Raw genomic sequence first — 16,930 nt, 5'->3', positions numbered from 1 at the left:
CAAAGGGGACAGATCTGAGTAATCCCCGTTCCACTGACTTAGCATGCATAGTTGCAGCGGTCTGAGATGCAGGCGCGCAAATGGCACTATGTCCATTGCCGCGACCATCAAGCCGATTACTTCCATACACTGAGCTACTGATGGGCTTGGAATGGAGTGAAGGGCACGGCAAGCATTGAGAATCTTTGATAACCTGGACTCCGTCAGGTAAATCTTCATCTCTACAGAATCTATAAGAGTCCCTAGAAAAGGAACCCTTGTGAGCGGTAACAGAGAACTCTTTTCCACGTTCACTTTCCACCCATACGACCTCAGAAATGCTAGAACTATCTCTGTATGAGACTTTGCATTTTGAAAACTTGACGCTTGAATCAGAATGTCGTCTAGGTACGGAGACACCGCTATGCCTCGTGGTCTTAGTACCGCCAGAAGTGAGCCCAGAACCTTTGTAAAAATTCTCGGGGCCGTAGCTAACCCGAAGGGAAGAGCTACAAACTGGTAATGCCTGTCTAGAAAGGCAAATCTTAGGTACCGATAATGATCTTTGTGAATCGGTATGTGAAGGTAGGCATCCTTTAAGTCCACTGTGGTCATATATTGACCCTCTTGGATCATGGGCAGGATGGTCCGAATGGTTTCCATCTTGAACGATGGAACCCTTAGGAATTTGTTTAAGATTTTTAAGTCTAAGATTGGTCTGAAGGTTCCCTCTTTTTTGGGAACCACAAATAGATTTGAGTAAAACCCTTGTCCTCGTTCCGTTCGCGGAACTGGGTGGATCACTCCCATCACTAAGAGGTCTTGTACACATTGTAGAAATGCCACTAGGTTTGTTGATAACCTTGACAGATGAAACCTCCCTTGTGGAGGAGAAGTTTTGAAATCCAGAAGGTATCCCTGAGATATAATCTCCAACGTCCAGGGATCCTGTACATCTCTTGCCCAGGCCTGGGCGAAGAGAGAAAGTCTGCCCCCCACTAGATTCGTTTTCCGGAGAGGGGGCCCTGTCTTCATGCTGTCTTAGGGGCGGAAGTAGGCTTTCTGGCCTGCTTGCCCTTGTTCCATGACTGGTTGCCTTTCCAACCCTGTCTGTAACGAGCAGTAGTTCCTTCCTGTTTTGGAGCGGAGGAAGTTGATGCTGCTCCTGCCTTGAAGTTACGAAAGGCACGAAAATTAGACTGTTTGGCCTTTGATTTGGCCCTGTCCTGAGGAAGGGTGTGGCCCTTACCTCCCGTAATGTCAGCAATAATTTCCTTCAAGCCGGGCCTGAATAAGGTCTGCCCTTTGAAAGTTATGTTCAGTAGTTTAGACTTAGAAGTTACATCTGCTGACCAGGATTTAAGCCATAGCGCCCTGCGCGCCTGTATGGCGAATCCGGAATTTTTAGCCGTAAGTTTGGTTAAATGCACTACGGCATCCGAAACAAACGCATTAGCCAGTTTAAGTGTTCTAACTTTGCTCAAAGTCTCATCCAATGGTGCTGTGCGAATCGCCTCTTCCAGAGACTCAAACCAGAATGCCGCTGCAGCCGTGACAGGCGCAATGCATGCAAGAGGCTGCAATATAAAACCTTGTTGAACAAACATTTTCTTAAGGTAACCCTCTAATTTTTTATCCATTGGATCTGAGAAAGCACAGCTATCCTCCACCGGGATAGTGGTACGCTTGGCTAAAGTAGAAACTGCTCCCTCCACCTTAGGGACCGTCTGCCATAAGTCTCGTGTGGTGGCGTCTATAGGGAACATTTTTCTAAATATCGGAGGAGGGGAAAAGGGCACACCGGGTCTATCCCACTCCTTACTAATAATTTCTGTAAGCCTTTTTGGTATAGGAAAAACGTCAGTACACACCGGTACCGCATAGTATCTATCCAACCTACATAATTTCTCTGGGATTGCCACCGTGTCGCAATCATTCAGAGCCGCTAACACCTCCCCTAGTAACACGCGGAGGTTCTCAAGCTTAAATTTAAAATTTTAAATTTCTGAATCCGGTCTCCCCGGATCAGAACCGTCACCGACAGAATGAAGCTCACCGTCCTCATGTTCTGCAAATTGTGACGCAGTATCAGACATGGCTCTCGTGTCATCAGCACGCTCTGTCCTTAACCCAGAGCTATCGCGCTTGCCTCTTAATTCGGGCATATTGTATAATACTTCTTTCATAACATTAGCCATATCATGTAAAGTGATTTGTAAGGGCCTTGATGTACTTGGCGCCTCAATCTCACGCACCTCCCGAGCGGGAGACGCAGGTACTGACACGTGAGGAGAGTTAGACGGCATAACTTCCCCCTCGTTGTCTGGTGATAATTTCTTTATAGGTACAGATTGACTTTTATTCAAAGTAATATCAATACAATTGGTACACATATTTCTATTGGGCTCCACATCGGCTTTTGAACATAATGAACAAGCAGATTCCTCTGTATCAGACATGTTTAAACAGACTAGCAATGAAGCTAGCAAGCTTGGAAATCACTTTCAATAAGTTTACAAGCAATATAAAAAAACGCTGCAGCGCTTTTAAAAATACAGTTAAATAACAAGGAAAACTAATTCAGTTATAGTCAACAATTCTTAACGAGAAAAATATTAAATTAGCAGAGGATTGCACCCATTAACAAAAGGATGATTAACCCCTCAATACCCCAAAAACGGATATCAAATTAAGATTTAACGCTTTTATCACAGTCAAACACACTTTCACAGATCTGCTGTGACTGATTACCTCCCTCAAAAACGAATTTTGAAGACCCCTGAGCTCTCTAGAGACGTCCTGGATCAAGGAGGAAGAAACAGGAAGACTGTGCTAGAATTTTAACTGCGCAACAAGGCGCTAAAACAAGGTCCCTCCCACTCATATTACAACAGTGGGAGACCTGATATAACTGTTTCTATGCAGAAAATACGTTAGCCATGTGGAAAAAAATCATGCCAAAAAGATTTATCACCAAAGTACCTCACAAAACGAATAACATGCCAGTAAACGTTTTAAAAACAACATTTTGTATGTCATGCAAAGTTATCACTAAGCCTGCTACCAGTCGCTTCCACTGCAGATAAGGCTTAAACATTATTTCAGTATTAACAGTATTTTCTCAGTCAAATTCTAGTCCCTAGAAAATAACTCAACTGCGCATACATTTATCAGCCTGATACCAGTCGCTACTACTGCATTTAAGGCTGTACTTACATCATATGGGTAACAGCAGTATTTTCTTAGTCAATTCCATTCCCAGAAAATAATGTACTGCACATACCTCATTTGCGGGGGACCCCGCATGCTATTCCCCTCTTTCTGAAGTTACCCTACTCCTCAGAATGTCGAGAACAGCCAGCGGATCTTAGTTACGTCTGCTAAGATCATAGAAAAACGCAGGCAGATTCTTCTCCAAATACTGCCCGAGATACAAAAAACGGCACACTCCGGTGTCATTTTAAAATAACAAACTTTTGATTGAAGAATAATTAAGTAAAAACTCCAACTCCTCTCGCGACCTCCTTTGTTGAGAGTTGCAAGAGAATGACTGGATATGACATGTGAGGGGAGGAGCTATATAGCAGCTCTGCTTGGGTAATCCTCTTGCAACTTCCTGTTGGGAAGGAGAATATATCCCATAAGTAATGGATGACCCGTGGACTGAACACACTTAACAAGAGAAATTAAATTTTATATTAGGCAGTTACACTACAGCACCAGCTCATTTGCAATGTGTTGATTAACTGGAGAGTAAAGCAAAGTTTTTAAAATGTCTCAAATTTGTTTCCTTTTCTCTTAATTGAACATCAAAGATAGAAAAGTAGTAATAAAAAAGGTGCATTGCTCACAAGAACATCTTTCATTTAGAAGTCACAGCTTTACAGATCAGGAAAGACTAGAGCAGAGCTTTCCAAACTTTTCATGTTGGTGACACACTTTTTAAACCTACATAATTTTGCGACACAGTAATTCAGTTGTACTAACAAACAGAAGGTTAAACTAAATTGTTTTAAGAGATACGGACACATAAATTATAACGAAATGTATTTACAAGTAACAGTATGTAAGTATGTGCAAGAATTAAAAAAAGTTTAATAACACCAATAGCTACTTACTATTTTAATGGAATGTATGAGGTTGATGGGATGAACGCAGTTCTGAATATTTAGTGGAATATTAGATAAAGACACTCACATTTCATCAATCATTTTTAAGCTTCCACTTCCTATCCATATATCAAGAGCAAGAGCAGCAATGGGAGCTAGCTGCAAAAATACCCTAACAATTTTAATTCTGACTTCAGCTCAGCTGCCCTCAGAGATCTGCAAGTCCGACTGACTACTGCCCACGCTGCAAACACACTGCTATCCCACTCACTGACTATACATGCAGTCATGAGCCGATTGAGGAGACTACACGTGCAGTCAGGAGCCAATGTGCCGCCAATGGGAATAGTTTCAGTCACTGAGCTGCGCCAATAGGTTAAGATGATCTGTGACTCACTAGGTATCAATCACATGTCAACCATGTGATATATGTAGCACGCCGAAGCAGGGACACACCTACACACTGCCGCCGACACACTAATGTGTCACAACACAGAGTTTGGAAAGCACTGGACTAGAGGGTTGAAAAAAATTCCAGAGAGTCAGTCAAAAATAAATGCTCAGCTGCTTTGCAGCTCTATATTAGACTGTTTTCATCAAACAGCACTTTGCTCTGGATGCACTTTGTTGAGGAAAACTTACACAGTGCAGCCAGAGCAAAACTCTGAAGAGAAAAGTCTAATGTGAAGTAATGCTTTAAAGTGAAAATGCTAAGAGTTCCTGCATGTATCTTATTCTTTCTGCAGACATGCTGCATTTTCTGCCTTGGGGAATGTAATAATCACAGTAAAAAGCATATTAAAGTGAAGGTAAACTTTGGTGAATGAAAGCCCGTTTTTAAAAAATACTATTAAAAACAGGGGCCATTTTCATTCATCAAAGTTTACAAAGCAGCCGTTTTTGTTAAAAAAAAATTTTTACCTTTTTTTCTTTTCACAGCTAGAGCAGCTTCCCCCACATAGAGATCCTCTATTCACACGTCGGCAATGACTAATTCTGCTTCCTCCAATCACAGCTTTCCCCCCAGGGTAGTCATTGCCTGAGGCCATGCTGTATTGGAGGAAGCAGGATTAGTCATTGCCGACGTGTGAATAGAGGATCTCTATGTGGAGGAAGCTGCTCTAGCTGTGATAAGAAAAAAAAAAAGGTAATTTTTTTTAACAAAACAGCTGCTTTGTAAACTTTGATGAATGAAAGTGCCCATGTTTTTAAAGGGACAGTCAACACAAGAATTTTTGTTGTTTAAAAAGAAAAATAATCCCTTTATTACCCATTCCTTAGTTTTGCATAACCAACACTGTTATAGAAATACACTTTTTATCTCCGTGATTACCTTGTATCTAAGCCTCTGCAAACTGCCCCCTTATTTCAGTTCTTTTGACAGATATGCATTTTAGCCAATCAGTGCTCACTCCAGGATAACTTCACGTGCATGAGCTCAATCTATATGAAACACATGAACTAATGCTCTATAGTGGTCAAAATGCATTCAGATTAGAGGCGGTTTTCAAAGTTTAAGAAATTAGCATATGAACCTCCTAGAATTAGCTTTCAACTAAGAATATGAAGAGAACAAAGCTAAATTGGTGATAAAAGTAAATTGGAAAGTTGTTTAAAATTACATTCCCTATTTAAATCCTGAAAGGTTTTTTTGGACTTGACTGTCCCTTTAATAGTATTTTTAAAAAACGGGCTTTCATTCACACCAAAGTTTACCTTCACTTTAATATAACTTTTGGTTGTGCAAAACTATTGAATGTGTAATAAAGGGATTTTCTATCTTTTTTAAGTGAAGGTCCATTTTGATGAATTAGTGCACAGTTTTTAATTAACCGATTAAAAACAAGGGCACTTTAATTCATCAAAATTGACATTTCACAGTTTTTTTCAAAAACTTACCTTTTAATCCTGAATGCCGCTCCAGTGATTCCCCTGGCAGTCGGAAGCCTCTGCAGACGTTAGAAATGACGAATCAGGCGTCCTCCAATCACAGCTTCACCCCCCCCCCCCCGGGGGAATCTTGGCCTGATGCAACACTGATTGGAGGAAGCCGGATTTGTCATTTTGGACCCATGCAACGGGCGGAGGAAGTGCTGGAGTGGCTGCCAGGATTAAAAGGTAAGTTTTTGAAGAAAACAGTGAAATGTCAGTTTTTGATTAATTAAAGTGCCCTTGTTTTTAATCGGTTTATTAAAAACCGGGCACTAATTCATCAAAATGGACCTTCACTTTAAAAGAAAATCTTGTTTCTTTAAAATAGGGCTCAACAAATCCAGGAGCCAGGGAACCACTGGCTCCTAACTTTTTTGGTTATTCTCCCTATATCTGTATTCAAAAACCACTGTCTGGCTCCTAATAGTGGGTCTGGCTCCTCAATATTCTTCCTGGATCCAAAATATTTAACAGATTTGTCAACCCCTGCTTTAAAACTGAATGCTCTATCTAAATCATGAAACTTTAATTTTAACTTTACTGTCCCATTAATGCCAATGTACCCCTGCAATTCTATGTACACAAAACCATTACCTTACTACGTCTCAAAAAGCTCAATGAATAGAAATTGTTTGGAGTAAAAAAAGATATGCACAATGATCTAAGTGTGAGGAGGGAGGGGCAAGCAGTAAAAATTAAAGTGAAACCTATAATGTTATTGTTTTAGTTAAATAATACTATTTTAATTATTATTAAGGTAATGATCCTTTTTCTTTAGTTTAATACAACTACTTTATTATTAAAATGTTACAGGGAGCCCCAAAAATTTGTTTGGACAGAGCATACAATTTTAAAAAACTTTCCAATTTACTTCTATTATCAAATTTGCTTCATTATCTTGTTATCCTTTGCTGAAGGAACAGCATTGCACTAGCATTGCACTCCTGGCAGCTAGCTGAACACATCTAGTTAGCCAATCACAAGATACAAATGTGTGCAGGCACCAATCAGCAGCTAGCTCCCACTGGTGTATGATATGTGTGTATTCTTTTTCAACAAGGGATACAAGAGATCAAAGCACATTTGAATATAGAAGTGAATTTAAAAGGGTCTTAAAATGACATGCTCTATCTGAATTACTCAAGTTTAATTTGTAATTTCCTATCCCTTTAAAGGGACATTAAACACTTTGAGCTGGCAATATAAAATGATAAACTGTATATATGAGAACAATTCTGCAATATATTTTCATTATTTATTTTGTCCCCTATTCCTGTAATTCCATTCTGAAATTGTGAGCTTTTCAGTTCCTGTTAGAAATGGAATTGCAGAACACTTTTATATTCCACACAGCCATTGGCTGCACACTCTAGTAACCTATTTATAACTGTCTCTAATTGGCCACAGCAGAGAAGGTAACCCAAGTTAAAACATGGCAGCTCCCATTGTTTTATAGACACTAAAACTTTACACTTATTTTGTCAATATTTAAACAGCTAATGAAACTATAAAAAAAACATCTACATGTTATTCTCATACTAAACTTTTCTTTGAATGCATCATTCTATCTTGCATGTATTTAGTGTTTAATGTCCCTTTAAAGGACCAGTTTACTCATGGCCAATTGGGTTAAGCTTAATAAAAAAAATATATAAGTAGATGACAAACAATTATAACAACAAATTTTTTTTAACCTTTTTTTCACTGCCCACTTTATTTAGTGAACATCTTTCTGTCGGTCATTTTGAAATGAAATTAAATTTATATTAGGCAGCTACACTGAAGCAACATCTCAATTACTATGTGTTGATTAACTTGAGAATAAAGCAATTAGTAAAGTTTTATAAATATATTGCAGTAACTGAAAATCTCAGTGCAAATTAGCAAAGAGAAAAAAAACTTAAGTTTGTAAAATGTCTTTTGAATAAATTTGTTTCCTTTGCTCTTGTTCTAACTCTAATATCATATCATTATAAAAGGTAAAAATGTTGTAATAAAATAGTGCATTTTTCACAAGAATGTCTTATATTCAGGAGTCACATGCTTCTCGGCTAAACTACAACAACGCACCAACCAGATACAAGCATGAAAATATTGTATGTGGTATGGAAAAGGTTGTAGAAGAAAAAAAAAACATTTTATAACAATAGGAAGCGATATATACTTATTGCCCAACACTGACATAATTAACTATGTCAGCAAATGAGTTTAAAATGTATTCTTGTTCTGGGTAAACTGTCCCTTTAAGGTAATCATTTTTCTCCTTCTAATAAAGCACAGCAAAAAAATGTATCAAATATAAATGATTAACCTATTAAACTGGAGAGTTTACCTCCCAATAATGTCATTAATTTCAATGATCTATGTATTTCTAATGGTAGATAACCAAATCAGTAATTGTCTACTAGTCTATAACTGGAAAAATAATCTTAAAATATATTATAAAGAGAGAAAGCTTTAGGTAGAAAACCCATGATTGATTTAAACCGAGTCTCCTAACTAGTGATTCAAATCATGATTTTAATTAAAATCAAATCCACCCTGCTTTGAATGCTGCCAACCCAGGTTTTTGACACTTAGCACTAAAGCTAAGCTCTGGTTAAAGGGATTTGAAACCCAAATGGTTTAACGATTCAGATAGAGCATGCAATTTTTCTCTCTCTAGGTATCTTTATTTGAAAGCAAGAAAGAAAGCTTAGGAGCTGGCCCATTTTTTTTGTTCAGCGACCTTGGTAGCACTTGCTGATTGGTGGCAACATTTAGCGTCTAATCAGTAAGCGCCAAGCGCTGAACCAAAAATGGTCTGGCTTCTGAGCTTTTATTCCTGCTTTCAAATAAAGATACCTAGAGAAAGAAAAATTAATATGGGTAAATTAGAAAGTTGCTTAAAATCGCATGCTCTATCAATCATGAAATAAAAAAAAATTGGCTTTCATATCCCTTTAAGAAATTTTACTAATTTTGCACCTGTGATTGGTTGAGGTGTTCTGCTAGGGATAGTTTTAGCTTTAAACCAAACTTTAGATTTACTGTGTATTTACAGAGCCCTACAAATCCAGGAGCCAGGGAGCCACTGGCTCCTAACCTTTTAGGTTATTCTCTCTATATCTAAATACAAATACCACTGATTTGTTGGTCCCTGGCAGTGTAATAACATCAGTACATATGTTTAGAGTCGCATTTGAAATATTATACTTGATTCTCAAAATGAATATTTAAAAATGTATTTATTAGAAAAAATGAATATACTTACATAATAATTCGTCTGTTCAAAAACCAGTATTTCCTTCTGTGTCTGTCATATCCAATGGGTTCATGTCGGATGTAAGGTTTATTTTTTTGGATTTCAGAAATGCTGTCATTCACTCCTGGCACCTTGTGAGCCACACATACCTCACACTGCCACTCATCTTCCGGTACCTCTGCAAGAGGCGGTTTTACACACTCCAAGTGGTATACTGCAGAACATGTCTCACAACAAAGTAAATCCCCTAGCTTGTGACAAACTCGACAGTGGTCATCATACTGAATTACTCCTTCTGACATCAACTCCTCACGTGCTATGTTTGTGGTTAAAAATTGATCCACTAAAAAAAGCAGAACCTGTACTTTACTTTCTATTGGTCCATAAGGGTATTCTTCTACCTCTTGGTATGGAAGAACATGATGATATTCTCTGTCACTTTCACAATATACTCGGAGAACCTCTGGCCATGTCATTCCATCTATAAAGTACAAACTTGAATTAACACTATCCTTGAGGTCTGCAGGTCCAAAGGTAGTATTTGATGTGTCTTCTTCACGTAAAATAACTTTCAAAAGAGCAACATGAGTCTCTGCCAAGAGAGTGCATTGCTCTTGACTTACAAGTGCTGCGCAGAAATCCTCAAAGCGAAATGGTGAAAGTCGTAAAACAGTACCAAATGTCCTCAGTACCTCATAAATGGCAATCACATTCATTAAATACTCATTAGGCAACAAAAGGTCTTCTGAGGACTTAGGAAATTCAAGAGGAGGGACATCCTTCTCCTCAAATATTGGGGAGCGAGGACGATGAATTCTGGGTTTTCTTCTTCCTGCAAACAAAATTAGGAAACTTAGTTTAAATATTTATTAATAAAAAACAAACAAAAAACAAGGATTATGTAACAGATTATTCAAACTATTTCCTTCTAACGTTAACCTGAAGGGGGACTCAGTATGACCCCATTATAAAAATAACTCTGGTTTACACAGAAACAGGAAAGTTTGTTCTATCGTTTCTATCATTGCCACTCTGAAGAAGTTGGGTAATCATAAGATTAAAGCAACATGAAACCCAAAATCTTTATTTCATGATTCAGACAGAGCATGAAGTTTTGAACAACTTTCCAATTAACTTCTATTATTAAATTTGATTATCTCTCTTGGTATCCTTTGTTGAAAACAATACCTTGGTAGACCCAGGAGCAGCGATGCACTACTGAGAGCTAGCTGGTGATTGATGGCTGTACATATATTCCTCTTGCCACTGGATCACCAGATGTGTTCAACTATCACCCCACAGTACATTGTTGCTCCTTCAAAAGGATGATGAAATAATTAAGTAACTGACAATAGAAGTACATTTGAAAGTTGTTTGAAATTGTATCAGAATCACAAAAGAAATTTTGGGGTTTTATATCCCTTTAAAATAAAATCTGATCAAATGTAGAGACCAGGCAAAAAATGTAAAAGGACATCAAAATGAATTGCCTTCTTTATTTCATCTCAAATAGGGCATTATGCTTAGAGATTGTCTCTCTCCACCAACAAATCTTTTAGAGTTGTCCTCTTTAGTGTTTGAAGGGACATTAACCCACAGTTTTCCTTTCATGATTTAGAAGGAGCATACATTTGTAAACAACTTTCCAAATTATTTCTATTAACAACTTTTGCTTCATTCGCTTGGTATCCTTTCTTGAAGGAGCTGCAATTCCAGACACTTAGCAGCTAACTCCAAAACCCCAGCCTACCTACTTATCCTTTTCAACAAAGCAAATTAGATATAATTAATCACTTGGAAAGTTATTAAAATTGTATCCTCTATCTGAATCATGAAAGAACAAGTATGGGTTTCATGTCGCTTTAAAGGTATAGTAAACCGCAAAATTTTCTTTTACGATTCAGATAGAACATACAATTTTAAACAACTTTCCAATTTAATTCTATTATCAAATTTTCTTCATTCTCTTGTTATCCATTGCTGAAGGGACAGCATTTCACTACTGACAGGAAGCTGAAAATACCCATTTAGCCAATCACAAGAGACAAATGTGTGCCAGCACCAATTAGCAGCAGCTCCCACTTGTGTATGATATGTGCGTATTCATTTTTTAACAAGGGATACTAAGAACGAAGCACATTTGAAAATAGAAGTGAATTTAAAAGTGTCTTAAAAATGACCTGCTCTGTCTGAATCATGCACGTTTAATTTTGACTTACCTATCCCTTTAAGTGCACATCAAATTTGTGTAAAAGTAATCTTTTGATACATATTTGCAAAAATGTTTCTAATAAAAGCCTCCCTATTTCAGGGATAGCTTTTATTTTGTGCAACCCCATGATGCCTACGCATATGTTCCTCGCACCTACATTCAAATAATAAGTATAGACTTATGACTCAATTTGTGCCAATGCTGAGACAATACGGCCAACTTGTCTCTTTAAAAAGGTGCAGTGTTTGAATGTGGATGTATGGAGGTTATCTTCTTGTGCAGGGTAAGAGATATCACTGAAAGAGTGATACCATATATGTGCGTACTATAAAATTTCCTCTAGTCAAAACTACAATGTCTATTAAGCGTTACATAATAGACACACAAAATAATGTTCCCTCTTCTATGGCAACAAAAATGTAGGCACAAGCTACATTTTTTTTTTAAACCTATTTTTTTCTCTTAGATATGGCTAGTCATACGTCATACTTGTTCTTAAATTTATGGGGTGAGGATACATTTTGCAAAAAGCCTTATACAGCCAAGTGGAGAATCCAATCAAAAGAGCTCAGGTCCCCCTAAAAAGTGACTGATTAGATGCACTGTCCAGCTATGCTTTTTCATTTGCAAATACATTTTGCAAAAAGCCGACTACAGCCAAGTGGAGAATCCAATCAAAAGAGCTCAGGTGCCCCTAAAAAAGTGACTAATTAGATGCACTGTCCAGCTATGCTTTTTCATTTGCAAATACATTTTGCAATAAGTACTCTCATTTTTTTTAAAAAAAAACAACATAGGAAACTATTTGTAAATATTTAAAAAGTATCTTAGCATCCAGTAACAGTAAGTTAAAGGACCACTCAATGCAGTAGAATTGCATAATTAACAAGTGCATAAAAGACAATGATTCAAAACCTACTCTGAATTTGAATTAAGCAGTAGATTATATTTTTCAGACAACTTTATTTTTTCTCCCAATATCTGGCCCCTGTATCATGTGACAGACATCAGCCAATCACAGACTAGTTTACGTATACCCTGTGAGCTTGTGGACATCCTCAGTAGGATTTTGTCCCCCAGAAAGTGTGAATATAAAAAGACTGCAAAATTTGATAATGGAAGTAAATTAAAGTGTCTTAAAACTGCATGCGCTATCTGAATCATAAAAGATTATTTTGACTTAAGTGTCCCTTTAATCAGACAGGTAGGAATTAACCTGTTGTGGCTGGTCACTGCTCAACTTTACTTAACGGATGCAAATTATATTCCCTTTTTTATGCAACTAAACAACTGTCTTAAAGAACAACAACAAAAACTTTGCTTTCACTTCCCATTAACAAGCAATATTATATGTTGTACATTTTGACAAAAATGATCTACAGATACGATTTGACATCCTTCCATTTTTCAATCATTGCCATGGAAACACAAAGAAAAGCTCATTATGATTAAAGATTACAAGAAACTATGTCCATAGACATTTTGGACTCCAACAATGTAACTATAGAAAACTGATTTAGAAGGCAGACTTATCCCCATAGCTGTTAGTGAGGTCCCACTGCTATTTGATTCAAAAAATATTATGAAATTGTACCCTGAAACGAGAGGGAATCAAATCTATGAAGAAATGTGTTAGTACATAGGCTATAATCTCAAGGGAGCCGGCACTCAGTAAATGTAAAGATTATTGTTATGATTCATTTTGAGCATATAAATAAGCCATACTGCCCAGCAGAGCATATATGGATACTTGCAGACAGTAATATGGGATATATATGGAGTCTGCAGTTCCAAAGCTCACAGGGTTTGGAAAAGCCATCATTTTTAGAGTTAAATTACAGAAAAGGGGAACATAAATAAAAATATATTGAAGGATTTGTTTTCTTGTATATCAGTGTGGAAGTGTTTCACAAGCGTGGAACAAAGCACAATTTGTACACAACAGCAAAGTTGTTCATTTAACTATTGGGAGAAAAATACTTTTCATTGTTACAATTGTGAAAATTATAATGAGCAGATAAACAAATATACATTGCCTTTGCTATATACAACTGCATATTGAGGGGGGAGGGTTTCCTCTAAAATAAGATAATATATGCTTTATAAAAACAAATCTCCAACGATACATTTTTATATAAGGTCATCAAACTAGAGTATGGAGAAACATACTCAATCCACCCAAAATATTAATGATAGTAGCAGACAAATGTGAAAAATTGATAAAATGGGGAATAGATTAACCCAACACTGGATTAACCTATGGATTGTGCAGCCCTTAAAACTTAAAGTCACAATATTTCTATACTACTTAACTAGTAATTAAGATTATAAAAGAAAACTGATCAACTATGAATGGATACTAGCTAGACAGAAAAAAACATAATACATGCAAGAATCAGGTCACTCTCTCATAATAGAAACAGCACAAAATTACCAACATAATTATAAGGGTCAACAAGTAACAGGCAGTCCATACTACAGCAATCTTAGCAGAAATGCCTTCCAAACAAAATAATACTCAAAGGAAATAAAATCTTATTATAAAAAAAAAAAAGTATTCACCCTTTTTTTCAGCAGCTTCATAACACATCAGTATCAAGCAACAAGTAAACCTGATCTGCCTTTTCTGTATCAGCCATACTAAACTAGTGTCTACCAGGAGAACAAAAAAAGATAAAAATAAAAAATCCCTGTACATTAGAAGCCCTAACAGACTTTACATCTAGTGCCAATGTAAAACAGTAAATGTTGCAACAAATGAATTAAATCATCTAACCAGATCAAAAAATCTAGATTTTTTTTTGTATGAGCACTATAAAAATACTACTATTGATATTTTGCTACGCAATGCTGAAGATACATAAACAAATAGAAACTGACTTTGTATCAAGATGTTTAAAAAAAAAAAAAAAAAAAAATCAGAAATATATATATATATATATATATATATATATACACACACACACACACACAGTATATAGGTTTGAGTTACACACATACACAATAGTTTGTCAATTACATTATATCAAAAATAACTGTTACCACACAGTTCTAAGCTTTGGTACATTTTATGATGTAATATTTGATAAAGCTACAACAGCTGTATACTACAGTATCAGCTTTATTTTTAACTTGCTTACAAAATATTGTATACCAGTTTAGTCATCTGTAGCAAATATGGCATACAAGATTTAACTGTGCATCATACAAATGCATATTTGAGAAATATATTTACTTGTAATAAATACGAATTTTGTCACATGCACACACAAACATATTTGCTTGTCTATGCAGCTATTTCAGGAATGACATTTACCACAAATGGTTAAAATTCTATTTTATATATATATATATATATATATATATATATATATACACACCCCAACCATTTGTGATTAATGTCACAATGTATCGTGACTATTTCGCTTATGTATTAATGTTTATCTCACATATAGATAATATATAATAAAGCTGATACCAAAGAGGTACTGCATAAAAATTGTTTTTGTTGATAAATAATGTGCCCAGCTATCACACAGTAACGGTGAGGGAAGCAGTGATGGCTGGGGAGCAAGGTGTCATTAGGACCTGTGTGCATTTCCCACGTATCGGGGAGGGGGGGTGAGGACATGAAGTTTGGGGCAGGTGAGTATATTTGCCTGGCAGGCCCTGTGTGTGACAATCTGAACTCCATTTTGAACAATGGCCGTGACCTGCACGGGAGAGCAGCACTTGACTCAGGCCGTGGGGGGGCACTGTGTCTCCCCCAGGGCATTTCGCCCTCACCCGGGGTACTGCTGTACGTGCTGTGGCTCCTGAAGCTGCTCTCTGTGCAGTAGCTGGCATCGTCGTCGTCGTACTCCTCTTCGTCCTCCTCCTCCATGTCTTGATGATAGTCAGAATCCTCCATGATCTCCTCAAAGTCCCTGCGCTCCTCTGGGTCCCCTTCTTCATACGAGCGGCCGCTTTCCTCGTCGCTTTCATGGTCGTCGTAGACCACCTTGTTGAGGCTGCGTCTGCCCCCGGCTCCTCTACCTCTCCCTCTACCGGTCGTGCTGCCCAAGCCGGCCTTTCTCCTCCTCCTACCCCGCGGGGAGGTAATGCTTGAGCGCTTGGGGGACCTGTTCTCTGCCTCAGCTGCCCATCTCCCGCGGCTGCTCCCCCTAAGCCTGGACCTCAGGCCGACAGTAAGTCCCGGAGAGCAATCGCTGGGCACCGGTGTCTTGGGTGGCCTTCCCCGCCTCCCCCTCATCCTGAGGTAACTTTACCGTCCCCTGCCTCTCTTTGCACGGAAAATGCAAACGAGGGAGACGGATTAACCCCTTAGGAAGGGGGAATGGGTTAACGTGCGATAATATAGGTATATATAAGGGGGGAGAAAAGATCAATGCGATTTGGTGGCGCCCCGCTTCGGATCGCCCGCGGCCGCCATGTTTGTTCTTCTCTTTCAGTCGTCTGGAGAAGCGAACGCAGGCCCTGAGTACAGGTCACGTGACAGGGCACATACTCCCCCTGCTGACAGACGGCTACATTGCAACTACTAGATTGTGGCACAGGAAAGACCTCTGTTCTATGTTCTGTTTGATATAGATTTTAATAAAAATAAAATAGTATTGATTAACATAGAATTTTATACAGTATTAAATTGATGGTAAAGTTTCTAATTCGTATAATCCTTAAAGGGATACTAAACCCATTTTTTTTTCTTTTATGATTCGGATAGAGCATGCAATTTTAAGCAACTTTCTAATTTTTTCCTATTTTCAATTTTTTGTTCGCTTGGTATCTTTATTTGAAAAAGCAAGAATGAAAGCTTAGGAGCCAAACTATTTTTGGTTTAGAACCCTGGATAGCGCTTGCTGATCAGTGGCTACATTTAGCGACCAATTTGCAAGCGCTACCCAGGTGCTGAACCTAAAATGCGCCTGCTCCTAAGTTTTCATTCTCATGGTTATCTTTATTTGAAAAGCAAGAACAAAAAAAAATTATTATAGGAGTAAATTAGAAAGTTGCTTAAAATTGCATGCATGAAAGAAAAAAATGGGTTTATTATCCCTTTACTGGAAACAATATTTTAGATGAACTTTAATTCATCTATTCTAATAAAGATACGCTATAAATTGCTTTTTTAATATAGGGATGAAATTTTAGTTCTACTGCCCAGTTCAAAAGTAATTTTTTGTGAGCTAACAGTTTGAACTGTTCTTCAATCGACAATCTAGCCATACGGCATTCACACAAATGTTTTTTGTGTGGCTAGTTCAAACCGTTCGCTCAAAGCGAAAATATCGTTACCATTCTGTATCTGATTTTACAAATTGAACACTTTATTAGCTATATCTATTCATCTATGCTACATTTCTACTTCAGATCATTTAAATAAAATATAACTAGAAACTGGAGTTATGTTGATACAAAGGATTCACTATAGGCTAGATTTATCAATTTGCGAAC

General features: G+C 37.5%; 1 protein-coding gene across 1 annotated transcript in view; it reads right to left on the bottom strand.

Moving 5' to 3' along the window:
- Positions 1–15,936, bottom strand: part of BPTF (bromodomain PHD finger transcription factor) — a 923,754-nt gene extending 907,818 nt beyond the window's left edge. The window contains exons 1-2 of the mRNA XM_053721515.1: positions 15,263–15,936; positions 9,274–10,096 (exon numbers count right to left, since the gene is read on the bottom strand). Coding sequence (XP_053577490.1) covers positions 9,274–10,096; positions 15,263–15,728 — 1,289 coding nt within the window. The 5' untranslated portion in view covers positions 15,729–15,936. The remainder of the gene's footprint in view (positions 1–9,273; positions 10,097–15,262) is intronic.
- Positions 15,937–16,930: the final 994 nt, after the last annotated feature.

The sequence above is a fragment of the Bombina bombina genome, chromosome 1, assembly GCF_027579735.1.
Source record: "Bombina bombina isolate aBomBom1 chromosome 1, aBomBom1.pri, whole genome shotgun sequence".
NCBI lineage: Eukaryota > Metazoa > Chordata > Amphibia > Anura > Bombinatoridae > Bombina > Bombina bombina.
Note: the sequence above shows the minus strand (reverse complement) of the source record. Positions and strands in the feature narration are given on the sequence as shown.